Genomic DNA, 21,818 nt, shown 5'->3' on the forward strand with positions numbered 1-21,818 from the left:
CTACCGTGACTCTCAATATATATTTAGTTCATGCAGTAGGCACCATTTAACTTTCCATACTAAAATACATGTTATTTTAGAAGACAGAATGTAACTTATTCCATCCCTCCAAAATTACAGCCATGTTGTTTTCTAATGTCATTGCAAAACTATGAACTCCCCCCTCAGGGACAGTGAGACAAACTTGCTGTCACTGTTTACACACTTCTTCACGTGTCTCATGCACAGTATGCAGATAAGCTTCTCTGGCCATACAGGCACTATACAGAAGTCCACTGCTGAAATATGTAAGAAGTTGACAGAACAGAAAGTGACGCAATTAATTTCTTGCTCATGCAGAAGAGCTTATTCATAATGATCTTTGCTGTGTTTTGCTGAGATGGAGAAGGGTAAGGGTGGTCTTGTATTTTTCTGGGCACAAATAAGCTGCTTGGTGACGTTTATTGCGTGTTCTTCTGTAATGGTTTAACTACAGGTGGTGAACGGCTGTTAAAAGGATCTAGCCCAGTAGCAAGAGCTGTGTCAGAACCAGATGATACACTGGCTGTACATAATTGTTAAGTCCTTTATATCCTTTGAATGTGCCTTAAACATCAGGGATTTATTTTTCTATTCAGTTCCAGTAAGCAGATTCTAAATTTTGGTCACTAAATCTCTGTCATTTTTCTCATGACTGGAGAAAGCACTGAAGAAGAAGATGCAGTCCTTTGTAAAGGTAACAGCATAAAGCGTGAATGTTGCATTCCCTTACATGTTCACTCAGCTTGCTGTCATAGTACTGGAAATAATACCAGAGACTTTGCAGACTTGGAGCAGAAGTTGGCCCTATAACAAAATATAACAAAATATTTTCTGGTTAGAATAAGCAAGGGACTGGACACCAGTGAATCAAATTGTCTTTCTAATCTCATTTCCTCATATTTAGCTCTTTGCTTATTTATCTACTTCATAATGTGTGGAGTAAAACTTAGCTTCCCATTTCCCACTCTGACTAAATATTAAAAAGTTTCTCGTCTTCTAACTCCCTTGAAGCCCAATTCTGCCATACAAGTGGTCTGTGGATAAACTTTGTTTATTCTAAGTGAAACCAAATTCCCTGTTTTCCTCTTCCTTAGTCAGAATAAGAGATTAACTTTGTGAGTCTCACCTTTAATAACTGGGTAGCATCTTAAATGTACTCTGTGGGACTTCTAGAAACTGTCACACCCATAGCAGTGGAGAAACTTTCATTTACTCACTAACAAGCTGGACTAAACATCTGTGTCCAGCCAAGTACGTGCACATGGTGTGACTGTGTGTGTCTCCGAGCTTCAGTCCCTAGTACAGATTGGAAGTTAGGCTTCATTTACATGTAATGGACCAAATCAAACAGGTGGTTGGTGTTCAAAATGGCATGAAAATTTGTGGTACAAGATCCTACTGATTCAAGTGTAGTCATGACACAGCGATGCAGAAAGCAAACGGTTGAAAATCTTGTGTTTTCTGTACCAGGTAGATGATAATGCTCATACCAAACTACTCGCCCAACCTCAAAGCTACTCATACTCAGCTTTTCGTATTACCACTTCTAAGCCAGTAAGCACTCACTAAGATGACTGCCTGCTTTCTTCTAAGAAATTGAGAATTCTGTCCATGCACATTCACTTCTGGGTTTTAGGGCCTGAGGGAGCAAAAGGCTGAGAGCGGAGACAGAGCCTCTTTTGTCAGCTCCTTTTGTGGATTCCATAATTGGTTCCTGGCATGGATAAAAGAATTACTTTCCAACCTACTGTACCATAAGCGAAGGTGGGGTGTAATGGAGGACAAAGACCTAAAGAAGATGGAGGAAAGAATGAGAAAGGAACACTGTAACTTGCAAATATTTTTTATAAGGCTATTGTGATTAAAAGATGAAAGTAAAACTGCTAAAATATATATGGAATCTGTCATAAGCAGTGCTAGGGGAACAGTTAATATTTTTCATTCAAGCTTATTATGAAGGTTATTATTGATACCTAATTTTAAAAAGTTTTCCTCAATTTTTGCACTTGATAAGGCGTTGAAAAAATTTTTTTTTTACTTTGTAAAACATTGAAAATTAATGAACATTTTTTTTCAGCCAAAATCTATTCTTAAACTGTTCCTATATGGGGAAGTCTTTGACAAGAATTCAAGAATTCTTATAATTCGTAATCTGTAGGAATTATAAAGAGTTATATGAGAAATGTATGAACATTTTAGAAAGCTAAAGTACTGGGAAAGTTTTAGAATTCACAGTAAGAATTTTCTGCAGTTGGCTGTTGATTGTAACAAAAGGAGCAGTTTGGAAGCTAAATAGACTTTTCAGCTTGACTCTTTATGAAGGCAGCTTAATAGTGGCCAGCTGAGTGCTCTAGAAGGGCCAGCCCATGTCGCTTCTTGTTATTAGAGAGCAGAAATGTATATTAGAGAACTATCGGAAGAGCGCATTACTATCTCAGTTTTATCTGACACTCTTTTTGGGTACTGACAGTCTCTCAGACATGTTCAATCAGTGATCAGGAATGACATGATTGTCCTTTGCCCGGTAAAACTTAGCCTGCTTTCCTCCCAGAGAAAGGAATTTATTTTTTTTTCCCCAAAAGAAATATTATTTTGGTTAAACACAACATATATGGATATTTTCATGATCAGTCACGATTTAAAAATACATGTGTTTTTTTTTTTTTTACTTCTTGCTTTCAGAAACAGCTGTGCTGATTAACTGACCGGTCTGTTAAAGAAACTTTGAGGTTTAAGTGTCCGAGTTTTCCAAATGAAAACATTTGGTCAAAGGAAGAAAAAAAACCATGCATATACTGTAATTTGCTTGTTTGCTCCACTCCCCTGTGGACATGCCCAGCTTCCTTTGTACCTGGCAGCTTTCCTGTTCTGTATTCATCAAGCTAATCGATGTGATTCAGATGTTCCTCAAATAAAATCATTTGTCTTCAGTTTACTCCTACAAGGGACACAGATTGTACTAAAAAGGCCTTTTTACACTCTCAGGGTACACAAAATACATGTCACTGTTCATAATACAAGGCTTTGGCAGCACACTGGTTGAATTTTTTTACACAAAAAAATCCTTGCACAAGGCAACTCCTTGCAGTTTTCCAGGAGTTAAATTAGTGCCTGTGAGAAAATTAGCAGACTGAAAGCACAGAAGTCTTTAAACTTACATGCCATGATGTGAAGAGTAATAACAAGCCGCCAACTCAATTCTGCACTGGTCTGATAGGGGCCACTCTAAGGTGCAAGGGTTATGATGAGCAATCAGGGGAGTGAAGATAAGGTTACAACATTACAGTATAAACTGTACTGTACAAACTGGTACAGTAACCTGTCACACATGTGTAAAATTTTCCAAGCACAATCGTTGCATAGGTTTTTTGGGGATAAAAACCAAAATCTTTAAAAGAGATACTTATAAAGGAAGAGAGAGATGGAGAAGGAGATCTCATCACTTTGCTTTTAAAAGACAACTTGAATATTAAGATTTATGTTTCCTTTTCTTGTTCTTTGTTTTCTACTTTTCCTCCTCCAGACCCCATCAGGTAATTCCTTAAGCAGTTCCTGCTTTAATTACTCAGTTCTCTAGACATTTAAAAAAAGATAAACTCTGGAGTTTTGTTGTAGCTTGTAGCCTCTGTCTCTCTGTCATGAGATGAATAAATAGATAGATATTCTTTCTCTAATAATTTATAAAGGTTCTTCTACTTCTTGATGAAACTCATGGAATTGAATTTTAGCACTGTTACCCTTCCTGACTAATTCAGAAAAAAAAATGGCCAATTTTTAGGGTTTAGAAGTTAGAGAGTTTCATAGACAAACTCAAACCTACATCAGTGTGATGTTCTCAATTTTATTTTTGTGAGAACTGAGGCTAAAAATTAAAAACAGAAAATTCAGAATTTTGCGTAGGAAAAATGAGCTTTTATGCTGATCGTATTCAGAATTAAACCCATTAACTTATGTGAAAAATTTCCCAAACTAGCGTGTCTGTTCTGAGGATATGCTCATAGTGAACCATCATATTCTAGAAATGGCCCTGCTCCAGGAAGGCACTTAAGCATGCTTAATCGGGTACCCCATTATACAGCATGCACGTTATTACTGAACGAACTGTGTAAATGAAAGTCTTAAAATGCTTCACGTGAATAAAAATGCAGATAGATTTTCCCTGTGGGGATTCTTCCCATGGAGGAGATACCTGCAGCTTTGCATTTTAATCAGTAAGTGGTCCGATCCAGCTCCCACTGCAGTCAGTGGCAAAACCCACCTGATTAAATGGAAGCAGGACCCGATGCTAACAGTAAAATATGAAAGGGAAAAATTTATTCCAAGTCAGTGCTGAGATGAAGACCCATTTCCAAAGAAGAGCTTTTCTTCCATGAGGGTGCTGGTCACAGGAGTGCCAGAGAAGGTATTGCCATTAGCATTTTGCTATACACAAACCATTACAAAGCATAACATCCGCTTACGACGTTTGCCTATTTGCATTTCCTCCTGCTGGTATTCTAAGTTAGCAGGGAAGGAGAGCCTGAGAGCAAAGCACAATTGATGAGATAGCTTGCTTCAGAAGAGGACTGTGAAGGAATGAGCAAAATTCAGTTCTAACTTAGGTATTCTCATCTCTGCTTAAGTCTGAAATGACCTGATCTAGGCCATGTGTTGTCAAAGGGTGTATGACATGCAGACATGACTCTGCTTGACAGCAGAGCTGTTCTGTGAGCACCGTGTTCTCCACCTGTCCCGTATTCCCTCCTAACTAAGCTCCTGATGAGAAAGTTCTCACCGTTGTGCATGTCTGAAAAAGATAAAGGTGGCTAGAGCCTGAATAGGAATTTGTGGTACTCAGCAATTGATTCCTGCCCCATGCAGTGATTTCTTGGCTATGTCTATGTTATTGGAAAAAACAGCTGTCCTTTAGTGTCCTTCCTACAAGTAGTGGCCTCAATGGGCCTTTACGCAGCTTGTCAGTAGCTCTTAACTGACAGCACAGTCCCAAGCAGTGTGTTTTGTGACAAGCATCCTGGTCTTGCTGCCCTTGGTTTGCACACTGCCCAGCAGGAAGTCTCATCTGCAGGACAGTCAAGAAGTGTCCATTGATAATAGCGCAATGCTGCTCTGAGGGGTCTTATGCAAGATCTTCAGGGAGAGACTTCATACACTCTGGTCTTTGATTTCGTTAGCTACGAGACAAGTTGAGTGTGAATGCATAGTAAAACGTGCAAATCCTTAATTCAGAAAAGAAGTATGCTTTTATAGGATAAAATATTCCTCCAAATGTAACTGACAAAGTAAATCACAGCCAAACTATATTGAAGGGTCTGCTGGAGTTTGAACTTTGGAGAGGACGCAGGTGTTCTATTGATGATGGTCCGAGAGGGAAATAGTCTGGTAATGTACAACAAAGGAGGTAAGAGTGAGCTTTGTGTCGTTGTACTACAGACATGTATGAAAAGATTTTCATATCTAAATTTGGAGCTAGCTACTGCAAAGGTATTTATATTATTGGTGGTTAGTCTGAAGTGTGTTTTGACCAGTTAAATGGAGTTATATTGTGCTGTCCTAATTGTAAGTTAGACAAGTGGTTTGTGCATGAAACATTTCATTTTCTCAGGGCTCTGTCTGACTTCAGGCAGTGCTGTCGGTGCTGTTCTGAACTAAGATAGAAGGTGATGTAAGGAAGCATGATGGATGCACTGAGTGGGGGACCAAAGGGAAACATCGTGGTTCTGAATGGACTGAGGTGCTGTGAGGATGAATGAGAACTCAGCAAAAACTCAACAAGGTGATGAAATTCCATTTAGTTATCCTCCACTCCAGTCCAAAGTTCACTCTTAGCTGTTGCTATTAAATGAAACAAATTTTGGGGTTTTTTTTTGCCCTTACTGCACAATAAATCTATACTGTTAGGAAGGCACCACACATATTTTCTTCTCACTTGTGCAGTATTTCTCAATAGAAGCACTTATATGCACAAAACAAGTATACTTTGTCCTGGAATCAGAACTGAGCTGTTCAAAATTTTTTACTTGTATGCATGTAGTTCCTGATGGCCTCAGTAATGGAGAGTCAATTACAGATAAACCTTATTCTTTTCCACAGTTCTCAACTTCTAAATCACTTTCAATCAGAAATAAATGCACAGTTGGGAGTGGAATGGTATCTCTGTAACACAGAATGAGTTCTTAAATCCCACAAGTGTGTGGGTATGCATGTTTGGTTTAGGAGGTTTTTTTTTTGTCTTTTCCTTGCTGAGCTTGCTAGCAGCTAGTCTCTGGGGAAAGAAAATACAGTTACAATGCAAAAGTGTTTTATGGTTCTTTTCCCTGGATTGTGGTGGCAATAGGAAACTGTAGTACAGATTTGATGAAATTGTTAACAGTAAAGACAGCAAAGAAGGGAGTGAATTGACAAGAAGAGAATGGACAGGGAAAATGATGGAGAAGTTTAAGAAAAAATGTTGAGCAAATGGCCTTTTCTTTTGTGGTCCTAAAAATCACCTAATTAAACATTGTTTTATTGCATAGGTGCACTAATCATTTCTGGTTTTAATCATTATACCGCATACGCTTTTCAGACAATTTTACAGTCTGTACTCAAAGGTGGCTCATGAAAATCACCTTCACAGTCCATTTGTTTAGATTCTGCAGCATACTTGAGTTGAAGCCAACCACCTCTGTAAAGGATGCAGATTACCAAAATCTATCACTTATGACTAATAATTGCTAGCAAAATGTGGAGAGTGGTTTATTTCTCCATCAGGCTTATTATGTCAGACAGTTTCTGTTAGATGTAGAGTTTCTTTTCCCACAAAGGCCTCCAAAGAGCCCCAGTATTGATCACAACATGTTTCTGGTATTACATATGATGATTTTTAAAGTACAGCTCTGAAGCTATCTATTGTATGCACTTAAATATACTTCCACATTATCCTGCTTCTTTAATCTGTGCTGTCTTTTTGTTCACAGTCTTTTGAGCTGCACAGGTGAGGCACACTGCCTTGCTCCTCGCACGTAAGTAAGGAGAGCCAGGAAAGCATCCTGTATGTAGTTCTGGCTTACTCTTAAAAAGTGACACCATCATACTTCATGGTGTGTAATAGGAGGTGGAAAACTCGCACTATTAACTCATTTTTCTCCAAGCATGGTGATAGTTTTCTTAAACTAATCAAAAGAAAAATCTATCTACTTGCACACTTGGTCTTGTTTGCAGTAAAGAACATTTTGCTCTTCGTGTCGCATTTGCAAAGGATTGGAATCTGTTATGTCTAATCTTGTAGAAGAAGGTTGAGCAGTTGAGGGCTATACTGTGGAGTCATCAGAGCCTTAAGGTCTTTGTAAAACAAAGGAACTAGTGAAAAGTGAGTTTGAAAGGATGCCAGAAGGGGAAGGATAACAATCATTATAACAACAGTAGGAGTATTTTAGGACATATCAGTTTTATAGAGGCCAGAGAGATTTCTGTAGTCATTGAAGAAAGGATTGTGGGGAAAAAAATAGGGATAATAAAGTCCTATGTGTTAATTTCCTATTTAAAAATCTGGTACATTATTTTGAACTTTTTTTTTCTCTGTTTTCTTGTGTGGCAGATGGTAAAACTGGAGGTCTGAAATGGGAAGAGGTAGCAGCCATTTACTTGAGTTGATAGTTTCTAGTTGCAGATTTTTTGCAGTAAGAAGAACCTGTTGGCAAAGAAAACATGTATGGGACAAAAGGCTAGGAAGGAGACTGAAAATACCTCATTATATGAGAACTGCGAGTCACATGCGTGACTGCATGAATCAGCAACATGCCCTCATGGTGATGAAGCACTAACCACATACTGAATTGCACTAGCAAGAACACAGTCAGCAGATCAAGGGAAAGGATTGCTCCCTTCTGCTTGGCTGTCTTGAAGCCACATGTGTGCTCATTGTCCAGATGTGGGCTCAGTCTTGCATTCTCTCAGACAAGATACTGACAAACCAGACCAAAGGCAGCAGCCTGGTGGAAGGTCTCTGAAATGGCTGGAGCACATGTACATGGAGATGCTGAGGTGCACAGGACTTTTTGATCCTGCTAAAGGGAAGGATAATGAGGATTTGAATGCTGTAGTGCAGGACGAGGAAGGCAGAGCCAGATTCTTCTCAGAGGTTCTCTGCAAAAGGCTAAGAGGCAACAATAGCAAGTTGGACTGAGGAAAAGAAATTAATTTGGCATAAGAAAAAGTTCATCTTGGGGAAAAGCTGTAATGTTGCCCAGGGAATGATTTTTTATTTTCTAGAATGTCTGTGATGTCTCTGTGCTTGAAGATTTTAGGAGCTCAGCAGATCAAGGCCATGAACAGCCTCATCTAAGCTGCATGTTAGCCTTGCTCTGAGGAGGATGTTCACCTAGGTGACCTCCAGAGGTACTTCTTGAATGAAATTTTCCTGGAATTCCATTAGCTAAATGAACTGAGACTACTAAGCTGACCTACATCCTCATTTTGGAGGACTGAAGTTGTAAAGCATCCTCACCATCACATTCCTTGGGCACATCTTCAGCCGCTGCAGGGCAGTTATGGGAATTGAAAAGAATGCATCAGAGCTCAGTCTGTTCCCTGACTTCCCTAATTCTATTGTTAATGAATAACAGTGCTATTATTTAAATAATTAGTATTTAAATTTAAAAAGTGAAAGTAGGCATGCAGGCTCAAGTATACTAAGAAACATGTTGAATGTAAATTGCCATAAATTCAGAGAAGATAGCCCATTCTGTCTTGTTCTTTAACTGAACCTATACTTCACGTACAAGTTTTTGATAGATGAGCAGAATGAGTAAAATATAACCAGTGCACATTGTACCTGTGTGAAAATTCTTACACTGCTCCTGCGTTGCTTATTTTTATAATCTCTGTTAATCACTGCCATAATTCCCCATCTTTTTCCACGAGGCTTCTTCCAAGTACGTGAAAAAATGCACACTTTTCTTGAACACTGATCTTTACTTTGTACTGCCAGTGCAAAGAATTAGAGCAACTTTTTCTCTTGCTAGAAGTTTTAAGTACTGTCAGTAAAATAATTGTGTTGCAATTTGGGCATCATTATAAGAATTATTATTCTTTAACATGATGAAGTTTGTAATATTTTTAACAATTTTAGTGTAATAGGCCATTTGAACTACAGCAGAGCAATTTCAATCCATGAAAAGAAAGTTTTTTCTCAGTGGAACAAGTGGTGAAAGAGATTGGAAAATAATTGCCAACCGCTTAGGGAGAACTCAGAGGAATTATAGGAACTCTGCATCTCTAAAATCAGTACGAAGTTCCAGTTTTTCACATCAGCTGCTATCTCTTGAAAAATGCCTTTGGTTGTAGTCTGTCTTTGAATGTGACAGTAAACAACCAGCAGTGTCATAAAAGCAGGAGGGAGGTCGCAGCTATTAGTGAACAGTTGCACTTTGTCAAGAGCAGACATATGCCTTGTATACAGTGGACTCTGAGGGAGGGGTGGTTTGGTCTTCAGTGTTGTGGACTTGGGTTCTGATTTCGTACATCTGGGTGAGACGTGCATCTTTTGAACACTTCAATCTGATCTCAGTCCTGTTTGAAGTAGATGGTGGTTACTTTCTATCAGTAATCAAATTGAGGATTTCACCCATGATTGTCATTTTGTACTGAATTTAGTCTTCATTTCTGAAAGTGTGTATTGGCATTTAAACCAGGTGTTTATCTATCTCTCCGTCACTGGCATTCTGTGTGAGTAATATGTACGTATATGCAGGATCAAGCAGCACAAGTGCAGATATGGCTCTTCTGAACTCAGAGCTCAGTGTTCTCCTAATTACTTACAGCTTATTGAGATTAAAGCAACGAAATCTCTTTTGTATTAAACAAGAAGCTTGCATTCTTTACTGATGAGCTACTCTCCCCTTTGCTTCCTGATGATCAGGGGCAACATTCCTGCTAACAGCTTCCCCAAGAAAGCCGTTGTCGGTTGTGGTTGACCTAATTGTGCAGCGACAGGCCTGGTGCTGGGGAGCAGGGCAGAGCTGTGTCAGGGCACTCCTCTGGGCCTTGCAGCATCTCCTCCTGTTGTCCTGAGTAGGTGCAGGGCAGTGCAAGGCATGGAGGAACGCTGATTGAAGCTGTGGATGAGATATCACACAGAAATTTTAGTCGAGTTGGAGACCATAATCCACTTGAAGTCAGGAGTTGAACTCCATGATCCCTGTGGGACCGTTACAGCTCAGGATATCCATAGTTGTAAGTGGGTTACGTCTGACTGAAAGAAGAGCTTGGCACTGTTACTCCTTCAGAAATTCAGACAGTCTTCCGAGGTACAGCACTGTTTCAGTAGTATGCTGTCTGTGGCAGTCGTTATTTGTGTGCCAGGTCATGGCGTAAAAGCTCAGTTTTCTGTATCTCAACCCGGATGTTTTGTGTCTGCATAAGATCTTGAAAATCAGAGGCCAAACTGAAGTGCTGTTAGCATTATGACAGAGAAGAGAGCATCAAATAGTAAATTTTTCCTTCGTTTGGCCACAGACTTACCTCAGTTGGCTGGCACTACTCTGGTCATACAGTGCTCAGTGTGTGGTGTTTTTGTGCATGCACACTCAGTGTGAGGAGAAGATACACAAAAATTGTAGGACAGAATTGCAACTGCTACTGCTCATTACCTGGTCATCTGTGTAAGACTAGAAAGCTGTAAAAGCTATTTTCTGATTCCCTGAGTCAAGACCACTCAATATGTTGAGGTGGACTTTTTGCATTGTGTGTTTTCTGAGGAAACTGCTATGTCCTCGTGTGGCCTGGACATCCTAGTTTGCACAGTGCGTAGTTTGCACTGGTGAAGACTTGTTCAGGTGTGTGAAAGGAAGAACAGGTTCTTACTTCAACCATCCAAGGATAGCTCCAATTCACAACAGCTGAAAGATAACATAGAACTTCAGCTGTCAATATTCACGTGTGTGCCCACGTGTTAAGATAAGCAGTAGTGATAATCAAAATGTTTTACTCATCAAGCAACTCTGTTGACATGTGTTAATGCTGGAATTAAAGGATCTTGTCTGTGAAGATAAAAGATGAGGGAACTGCTTCAACAAAAGTGATAGACTTGAAGTGAGAGAGTCATTTTGGTTTTTCATGGGAATTTAATCACTGAATTGAAAGTTGTCTTTCTGTATTGCCATTGTTCAGATAGATGTTGCTAAACAAGAAGGCTCTTACACTGAACAGGACGATTCAGCTGCCAAGACCCAGGCATAACTGATAGGGATCTGTTCACATGTGCGGACATTGATAAAAAGAGAATCAGTTTTCATTCTAATAGTATGTGTGAAGAACGGGCTGGAGTGTGGAGGTCCTGCGGCAGGGCACCTTGCTGGATAAAACCTCTGAGAGAAAAGGATTTCGCTACTGCAGTACGTGAGTGAGGCTGTGTGACCAAAGATCTATAATCTGAAACAGATGCCAGAAATAGTTGCAGGCAGGCAAAAGGAGGAGCAGGAAATGAGAGAGACAGCTCAAGAGGAAAAGCCTGCCACCCTGGTATCAGGAACTGGAAGCAGGTACTTTGTCACAAACTGCAGGATGAAGATCATTTATGGCATCCTGGTGACAAATGTTGTAGCCAGTATTATGTTGAGGTCCCTTTGCATCAAAATATACTGCATTGTGCATTGCTCCAAAACTTTATGTGTGCTTCTACTCTTTACTTTCCACTTGTGATTTCTTTGCTATATCATACTGTACTTTGTTCTGTTTTTAACCTATTGTAACTTTTACTAATGCTTTGGTGGTAGATTGTTGCTGGGAATTTTTGTTTTTAATTAAAAGCCAAGCAGGCCATATACTCTTACCTATTCGTTCAGTGTATTTTTCTGTGGGTGTTTATTGCTGGGTGTTTAATGTCAAGTTATTCTTATTTCTCCTTGATACTGGTGTTGTCCTAATTGTAGTTCTGTTATGAGCATACCATAATCCATCAGTGTCACATAATTCATTCCTATAATTGATATTTTTACATGGAACAATCTCTTGGATTTAATCTGGAACCTGGAGTTAATGTTACAGAAAATAAGGTCAAAGAAATGGAGTAACATTACTTCCAAAGTCACAATAGAGTCTTTGGATCATCTCCCATCATTAATATTGATGCTTGACAGCACTTACAACTTGAATCATGATTTGTAACCCTATGAATTTTATTGCTTCTGCTGTCAGAAATCAATTTCAGTACTTAATGGTGTCTTGTAACCTCAGTCAAGGAGAATGTTAGTTTGATTTTTATTTTAGTTTTACTCGAAGCTTCACTAAGTTACACCCTTCGAAGATTATTTTTGTAATACTTTTTTTTTAACAAAGTTGATGTCAGTTCCCTGACTTAAAGAGAATAGTTCTGTGTATACAGTATGATACAGAATTATTTCTATGATTTTCATTGACATGTAGCTTCATGTATGCTTCAAAACTTGTAGATTATGACTTTAGAAATAGTGAAGTGTATGTTTAATCTTAGTCACACTTGTAGACATAGGACTCTTCATGTAATTAACATCTACCACAAGTGTCTGCAAGATCAGAACATAACCAATTTTTTAACCTTCCTTTTGCTCATGGATGTTGAAGAAGAAAATGAGGCACACTTTTAATTATCAATTAAACATTCATATTAGTCTGTATTGATTCATTATGATCACAAGTAGTGTGTTTGAATTTGCTTCTGTCTTCAGTCACTCTCTGAAATTATTGACGTTATTAGCCATTCTCCTTTAATAGCGTGATTGCAGGGTGGAGTGCAGAGTTCTACATTACCTAAGGAAAATAACAAAATTGTATTTCTTACCAAAAAAAAACACCAACAGAACAAAATGTTTAAATGATGTGGTGCAAAAACACACACAAAAAAACCCAGTAACAACAGCCCACAAGTATTTCATAGGAAACAAACTAGATCAGAACATGAAAAACCATACCGTATCTAATCATCTCTCATCACTTGCAACTCTTAATACAATTAAGCATGCAAAGAGCATATCCCTTGATTTCTTTCACATATGACTAAAAGCTGGGAAAGGTTCTGCTTTGAGTTGCGTCTACTTTTTTTTAATGCTGCTTGATTTTTTATGCTTTGCTAAGAGATTATTGTTATTCACCCACTCAACACATAGGAAATTGAAAGATGGTAAAATAAAGTGACTCATCGTGTGGGCCAGGTGTAGATTTATTATACCAATTCAGTGTCTTACCTGGGAAATGCTGCTCATTTTTATCTATGTGTAGTATTATGGGAGATAATTTGGCAAAATTTAAAAGGAGCAATTAGACAATGTCATCACAAGCCATAACAGGAATCATTTCTTGCATCCCATCATTTAAACTTTAGTTTAGTCGTCTCCAGAAACATTCAGCAAATGTGGAGGAATGTCAGTTGGAATTCATCTGCACCTTCATATGCACTTCCATGTTAGGTGCCATGGTGTCAGACTGCCCCTCTGCTACCATCGGTCACACGGCAAAAAAATGTAATGAATATTGGTGGGAAGGTTTAACCTCTGCTCCCATACCAACATCTACCTCTGACATCATGAGACAACTTACTGAAATAGGAGGCTGTATTTTTAGAGCAGCCTTTGTACACAAATGTTGAGCTCTGGTCTATTGTACTGTTTCTAAAGGATTTCATGTATTCATTTTCTACTTACAAAGCAGTAGATCTCTGTATTTATTTTGTGACTACTTTCAACTAACTTTACTTGGTGTATTTCATTTAGAGAGCCTGCTGCCTGCACATGATAATTTTTATGTAGTGGATGATACAGTTATGGAGCTATCAGAAGTAGAAGAAACAGCATCAGAAAGCAGCTGCTTTGCATCTGAGGACACTACTGAAGACTCAGGTGTAGTAAGCTCCCCATCTGACATTGTGTCACTGGATTCACAAAATGACAGTACGAAGTTGAGAGACATCAAGCTGGTGAATGGCTACGTGGACTCAGACGTGATCTATGGTACAGAGAGTTGCTCTGTAAAGAACACGTACTGCGATAACGTGGGATATGCCATTACTCCACGCAGGTAAGAATTCATTTGAAGCCAACCCTTGGAAAATATTTTGCATGTCCTTCTTGCAGGGAGGCATTTAGGAAAGCCAGCTGCTGCTTCTACTTTCTTCTGCTCTTTCATAAACCAGTACCAAAGCCAGGTGACTCCTCCCATTGAGGAAAAACTGCGCCAAATCCCCTCCAGTGACATGCTTGTAGCAACAGGCAAAGGTCACTTTTCTGTTTGAACTTGTAGTTAAGTTTCTTGCTAAAGAGTGCTGCCCTCCAGAGTTAATTTCTCCCAAAAGTTTGAAGCAACTTTGTTACAATTTGGCTTCTGTTGTGGTTCTGATGGTATGTGAAGTACTTGAAGTGATATTTTGTATTGATCTAGAAAAATGACTTACAGGTCATAAATGGAAAAATTCATAAAATGGGAAGATTCAAGCCATTTAAAGTCAAGTAGAAAAGGATATATTCCATGAAATCTGGGGGTTTATTTGTGGGTGTGTGCATGTACGTGCATATGTATGTTCACTTACTGCTAGCTTCCACTGGTGTTGTACCTTGGTGTTTTTTTACACTTCTTTTTTTTTTTTTTTTTTTTTTTTTGTATAAACAAACATTGTGCTGCAGTTCTGCAGGGAAGTACAAGAACCTGGAATTTAACTAGAAACTGCCCTCAATCAGAAGTGACTCTGACACTGTTTGTTTGCCAAAACTCACATAGTTGGTGGCAGGGCCACAGTGGGAACCCAAAATTTATAGGACTTTGCAAATACAAACTGGCCAAATAGGAAGGAAGCTGTGCCTTCAGCAAGGAGGGTGGCCTGGTAATACTGACAGGGATCCACTCTGTGTGATGCTGCCGAGTCATGGGACAGAGGCCAGAAATTCCTCTGAATTCTCAGTTGACACAAAGTCTGTGCTTTCTGGTCTGTCTCCATTCAGCTACTAATCTGTAGCCCCTTCATAAGAACATGTATCATGACCTAGTTATTTCCTTCCACACATTTCTGAGGGAGAACTTCATCCTGGATCATGCAGTGGATGATGAATTAGGTATAAACTAGGCCAAGTCAGTATTTAACGTATTGGAATGATTTCAGGGCTTTTCTTTTCTCATCAATATCAAGGGGAACAGGGTCAAGTCTCATTTAGATATTTGTTCAGAAATACATTTTAGTTCTGATTTTTCCTTCTGCAGTGTTTTAGGTCCTGAATATCAAACTGATATAGTTTGGAATATTAAATAGGCTGGTGTAGTAGTTACAGTTACCGTTCCAGACCTGATCCAAAAAAGCAACCCATTAATTTCAGTATTAAGATAATTAAGCAGTCCCAATTTTCCTTACTATCAAGGATCTAAAGGGTTAAGAAAACACACATGTACATTTAGGGGAAAAAAAAAAAAAAAAAACAAACATTGCCATAATACTGAGTGAAAACATCAAGGCAAAACACTGTAAGAAAATCCTAATCAATGGAAAATATTTTGGACTTTTTTTAGATTTTGGATTTGCTTTTGCCACATAAACAAACTAAATTTTTGATTTTTAATATTTGGAAAGGGTACTTAAAGAAGAGGCAGCAGGACAGTGTGACACAGTGTGACACAAAACACATTATTATTAGAATTTGCGAAAGCCACTGACCTGGGGAACCATTTAATTGGCTGGTCAGCAGGGCTGCCACTTGCCAAGTGGGAAGATTGGAAGGTGGAAAGACATACAAGGCTGCAAGAGCACAGCCCATCGTAATCAGGGAGGTCATGGTCCCCCTTGCTGTGCATCTGGGAGTCCAGTTCTGTAGTACTGCATCCAGCCCCAAGAGAGGATGGCAAACTGCAGAAGGTCTGTAGGAGAGCCACAGAGTTGACAGGGTGCTGGAGATGAAAAGTATGAGGGGGAGAGAACTCTGGGGTTGCTCATCTTGCAAAAGCAATGCGGATGTGGAGGGATCTGACTGCAGTCTCTCACCATACAAAAGCAGGTCTGTGAGCAGAATCTGGATGCAGAGGCTTCTTGGGGTACACAGTGGAAGGAACAATAGTTACTAGCTGCTGTAAAGGAAATAAAAATGGAATATTAGGTGGAAATTCCTCAAAATAGGCAGTGGAGCATGTTGCACAGAGACTTCGAGAAATCTCTGTGTCTGGAGGTTTTCAGAACGCAGCTAGACAAAGCCTTGGAAAGACTCAGCTGACTTTGAAACTATCCCTGCTTGGAGAAGCAGGTTGAACTAGGCTCCCAATCTACACTTAGGTGATTTTAGTATTCTAAATATTTTGTATTTGTCTGATATGTCCATAATTCGACTAATTAATAAAGGACATAATTGGGTTGGAGATTCATGATCCTTGAGGTCCCTTCCAACCCAGGCCACTCTGTGGTTCTGTAATTAAAAAGGAAATAGGAGATGGTTTTGTTGCTAAAGTAGAGGGTTTCATTAATTGTGGGTATTTTAATCTCTGGGACAGCAAAATTATTTCAAATCAACTTTAAGGTAGAGCTGAAGTCTAACATTTATAGTGGATTTTATTCTCATGGCAGCAACCATGGAGACTGCCACAGAGAAGATACTAATAGTAAAATCTTTAAACTTTTGTGCTCTGAATGTGCCAGCAATGTTTGAAGGTAAATCCAGTCCCACTGCTAACGTATTTTTGTAGAAAAAACAGAAAATCGTGCTCTTCTAAATCCTTTTGAGATTACCTTGCTGAGTTTTTAAAAGCCACTTCCCAAATGTAGAGGGGAGGACAAAATGGCCGTGGGTTTGTTTTTGTTTTTTAAGCTATTCATATTAAATTCTTGTTTTTCTGGGATTTAAATCAGTTCAGAGTACAGCATTTAGTACAGTCAAATTTGGAGTGCATCAATTTCAGCTGCTGTTGTCAGAGCAGCCACCACCCCAGTGATAAAATCTGCTGGGAGACCTGACATTATGTGAGTTCTTGTGATGAATGAGCTGCTTTGAGGACCAAAGCAGCCTTCTAAATTCCCAGACAAGTCAAAGTGCAGTTTGAATGAATAATCGATACCAAGCTACACAGAGTTTTAAATGTGTTTCAAAAACTACAGAACTTGAAGGAAAATTTTACATGGAGTTTCACAAATCTTTTATGTCTTTTTCCAGTCCGTGTACCAAGATCTAACTCAGTTCTAAAAGGAAGATAAGAAAAGATAAAGTTAGAGAACATGTCAATACTGTAAAGAAACAATAGTTAGCGGAAGTGAAATAGCGTCCTCCTTGAGTCTGAGCTCCACTGAAGCCAGAAATTGTAGTTAATTTGGCCCAGGGTTGGGGGGAAAAAAAGTTAATAAAAATCATGAAAATATTTAGCTTTAAATTGTAAAGCTAGCAAAAACTGGGGCTTTTTACCCTGTGAAATAACTATAATTCTGTATACTACAATCATTTTGTACTCTGTGGGTAATAAAAACTACCCTTAAAGTGGAAGCAGATTATATTTAGAGTATGAAGAGGCTATAAGGAAGGACCAAGTGATCTTTTGCTTATGCACCCTGACAAACTTTAGTGAAGAGCACAGTCAAGCCCACAGTTCTTCAGTATATTTGTTCTGAGCTCTCAGACTGCGCTCCAGATCATGACGAGTATTTTGTCATGTTGCTTATTTGGTTAATTGTATATGTATTTTTAAATTTATTTTTCTTGGAGCTTCCGGAACCATTCACTGCATGGAATGTGTGGTCTCAGTGCAGCAGAAATGTCTGATAGCTTTAGAATATCACAGCAGGGTCTGTACCTCATCTGTTACTGAAGTCAGGGATAGAGTGGAGTGCTGAGGGATGCAGTCTTCAATATGCAATAGGTTTGTCTGCATGTAGCAGCAAATAGTATGGACAGGGTAGTAAGCCATGTACAAACATTGTACGTACAGAAATGGCAATTGCAACATATTATGAATCTTGTTCCTAAAGAAGATAGACACATTTCTAAAAGAATGTCTCCAAAGCCCAGGGATTTCCAGTCCTCTGTAGTCTTGCTTTTCAGTATGTAAGAACCATTTGTATGTGCACTCTTTTTTGTTCTGTTTTGGGTTTCTTGTTTAAGCAGCCTTAATGCGAATAAACAGAAGAGTTAGTGTGTAGAGTACCAAATCACTCAACCCTTGGTTCTGCCACTAATCTATTAAACCATCTTTGTCTCTGCCTCTGATATGCCTGTCAGCCACTTACTGTGTAAAATTCTGCATACAGTTATGATATCTCACAATATGTTTATACAGTGCCTGGTAGAGCAGAATCCTGATCTCAGCTGGAGGTGACACAGGATAACCCCTATAAATAATTGACTACATATGATATTGGCTGTGAATGTTTTAGTAACTGCTGACTCTGAACACAGTACAACATAGTTCTCTTTCTTCGTATCCTTCCTTACAGTTGATTTGTGTTATGTATCTGTTCACCAAATTTTAATATATAGTGTTAAATGAGTAACAAGAAAACCACAAAGAAGCTGAAATGTTGCTTATGTAGCAGTAAGCACATCTCATGATCTCACAGTGTTGCAACTCTGTCCTCCCATACCCCCTCCTTTCCCATCCCTTGTATGGTGTCATCATGCAAGCTCCTTGGGGCAGGGATCAGTCAATTTTATACGCCTATAAAGCATCCTGCACACCTACTGTCTCAAGCTTTATAAATAATTACACATTAAAAATTATTTTAAAATAATGTTATTAGGGATGCTAAGTCACATGCTCAAAGTTAGCTAACATTAATAATAAGACCATGTAACCTTAGTTTCCCCCCTTTAACCTCAATTCCCCCCATTTTATGCACTATGATAAAGTCTCTCGTTAAATGGTCATACTCATTTTTTCTTTCTAAGTTTCAGAGCTCAATTAATGGAGCAGGTATACCAGTTTGCTCTCAGTTCACATTCTCTTCTAGAGCCAGGACCATTTAATTTCCTCTTGCTCTATCTTACTCATCACACCAGTATCCATGTGCCATGCAGACTTTAATTAATTTCTCATCCTAGTACTCATGTGAGGTGAAGAGGAAGCATTGTGGCATTATCTTACTGTGGAGAAAAAAAGTTGATGCACAGGGTCGAGGCAGACCAGTGACCATGTAAACCACACAGGACCCATTTATGTCAGAGCAGTGAGCATTCAGACAGCATTTCATGTATCAGAATGCACCTCTCATTTCCTCCAGACTCTGTTCTTCAAAGGCATCTAAGTGTTTTGGCACAAATAAAATAACAGAATGCTCACAGGCATGATGCACGTTGTTGCCTTTGGACTGCCACCTATCAAAGGCGTAAGGTGTAGGTAGCTGAAAGAAGAGTTAAGGGGCCTTTAGAGTGGGTTGTCCTACCACTCAGAGCACTGAAATACTTCAAAATACAATATATTTTATTAAAGTTTAGAAAGGTTTTTGTGGGATTTTTTAAAATGTATGAACTTGCTGGTTTGAAAGCTGAATAAATGCATCATCATAAATAGTGAATTGTAAGGGACAATAAGACGAAATATTCTCCAAAGGCCTAAAAGGGATTTTCCTCTCCTTGAGTTCCTCCTGTGTCAGTAGCCATGAAGGAGGATTATTTTTTCACGTACAGCTAATTGAGGGCGTAGGATGGGGGTGGGGAACCCTGCAGAGATCAGTTCATGCTGTGGATCTGGACAGGGAGAATCCCGTTTCCTCCCTTTCTCTTGGGAGAATTTGTTACCTTTGGCTCTGGTTGTGGTAGCTGAGCTGTAGGGAGGAGAGGGAAAACTGTTCTCTTTGTTACCAACCTGAGAAATACTCAGCTGTTTGCTACAAAATTCTTTGGGTTTTGATGAGTTAGATTAAAACAAATGCTTGAAAGGATAGGGGTGGGTGAACTTGTTCTGCTTAATTTTCAGCCCATTCAAATTCAAATGTTACAAGGTTTTGTGTTCCACTTGGGAAGGACAGGGGGGAAAAAGAACTTGGTAGCTGGAGAGAATTTAATGATGAAGCAGGTCAGAGGAAGAGAAAGTAGAATTGTGAGTGGCAGAAGGCAGTCGGAAGGGAGGGAGAACTCTAATGAAAATAGCACTATGTATATATTATATATACACACATTTGTGTGCACAAATATATATAGTTACTCGTCACTTGTAGCAATCTTAGAGAAATACTGGAAAGCTTTGTTTTGTCATTCCTCTGTAAGATAAGTTTCATTTTAGCTGGGTGGACATGTGTTTTACTTTTTTGGAAACAGAAAGTTACTGTTGATAGGGAGGAAGAAGAGAAAGGGTTAATGTGACAGAGAGAACTTCGTGGGTGAAAAATTACTTAATTAAGCCCCAGATGTCTGACAGATTTGCAAGCCTCTGCTCCTTACATACTTTTGCTAATTTCCTTCCTTATCTCTGGCTTTCCCTTTCCTCTTGTTCCAGAAAACTCTTTCGATTTGGATATTCTCATACACTTTTTTTCTGGCAAATGTTCATGGAGGGAAGGTACTAATCATATTATGGTTAAGTAATAGATACTCACAATCACTGTAGAGCAGGAGTGCAGATTAGCCTTTCTGCTACACTTGTTGGCTGGAAAAATTGCTGTATACTTGAGAGCTGTGTAACGCATTGGATGTTAGGAAGCAGGTTGGGTTGCTAAAGGTGCAGCAAAGGGCTCTGCTCTTTCCTCTCATATTTTTTTGTGTGTAAACCAAGAGAGGTTATTTAAACTCACTGTGCCATCATTTAACCTGCAGCGCTACTGTGCCCAAGTGACGTTGCTGTATTAAGATTTAAGTCAAGCTAGTTCACTTCCCTGACTATTTCTGGTGATCCTGTCTGCCTGCAGGCTTTCCTATTGGGAAGCTGTTGCCAGAGGCCAGTGCAAGGAGGGGGAGTGGGGGCATGCTTCCAGCTGTATAGCAACTGCAAGCTGCTGCCTCTGCAGCCTATGGGAGGACTCTGAAACGTATGAGACATACGTCTGGGGCTCTGGAAGCTTAAATCATCATGGTATGTAACAGGCTTAGAGATTTCTAGCATTAAGGGACTGAAAAACACAAAATGCTATAAATAAGCATAAATTTTTTCATTTGCTTTCTATTTCTGACTGATAGACATGGAGGAGGACTGTGAAAGGTCCATAAACATATCTGCTGCAGAAAAACTATTTTCCTCCTTCTCTGTACTTGTAAATTCCTATCTTAATCAGGTGGTTTTAAATCTGAGGTCACTAGTGGACTTCTGTTATTCTAGGATTGGAAAACAGGTTAATCTAATTTCTGATTATTTTTATTCAGCACAGATATAAATGCTGCCTAAAGACCACTGCAGTCCCACAGAAATAAAAGTAGAACACACACTAAGAATTTGGAACAGAAATTATATTTGCACCTTGCTCTCAAAAAGTATGCACAGCCTTCTTTTAACTGGCTGTTGAAGAATGTAAAAAGCAAGGTTACATGGCATCCAACAGAATATGAATGTGTGTGTTTTTTTCCTTTCCTTAGTTTCTGCCACTTTCAGAAATCTTGCGTGAAAGACAATTGAGGACTTTGTTAACTAGCCAGTTCTAAGTGGGATGTATTTTCCAGTACATTAACAGTCTACTGTCAGCATTTTAGCAGTATGACCATTTTCTTTGGTCATTCGAAGCTAGAACTTTGAAACTTCATGCTCACGTTCACAGGAGGTAGCGTTAAGCAAGGATTTCATTTGTCTGGTCATAGCCTCAGTTATTAGAAAGTCCATTCCTTATACTGACTACTCTTCTTTCCTTGAAAGGAAATAGAGAAAAAAATCATCTAGCTTAAGAAATGCAGAAAATGGAAAAATGTTCC

The 21,818-nt window shown here is 39.0% G+C and overlaps 1 protein-coding gene across 7 annotated transcripts in view; it reads left to right on the forward strand.

The window, feature by feature from the left end:
- COBL (cordon-bleu WH2 repeat protein) overlaps window positions 1-21,818 on the forward strand; it is a 150,677-nt gene that overhangs the window by 111,541 nt on the left and 17,318 nt on the right. For all 7 annotated transcript variants that reach the window (XM_042839621.1, XM_042839622.1, XM_042839628.1 and 4 more), the window contains one exon: window positions 13,746-14,049. In XM_042839621.1, coding sequence (XP_042695555.1) covers window positions 13,746-14,049 — 304 coding nt within the window. The remainder of the gene's footprint in view (window positions 1-13,745; window positions 14,050-21,818) is intronic.

Source organism: Centrocercus urophasianus, unplaced genomic scaffold (genome assembly GCF_019232065.1).
Source record: "Centrocercus urophasianus isolate 14NV4802_14NV808 unplaced genomic scaffold, USGS_Curo_1.0 seq_11, whole genome shotgun sequence".
Classification (NCBI taxonomy): domain Eukaryota; kingdom Metazoa; phylum Chordata; class Aves; order Galliformes; family Phasianidae; genus Centrocercus; species Centrocercus urophasianus.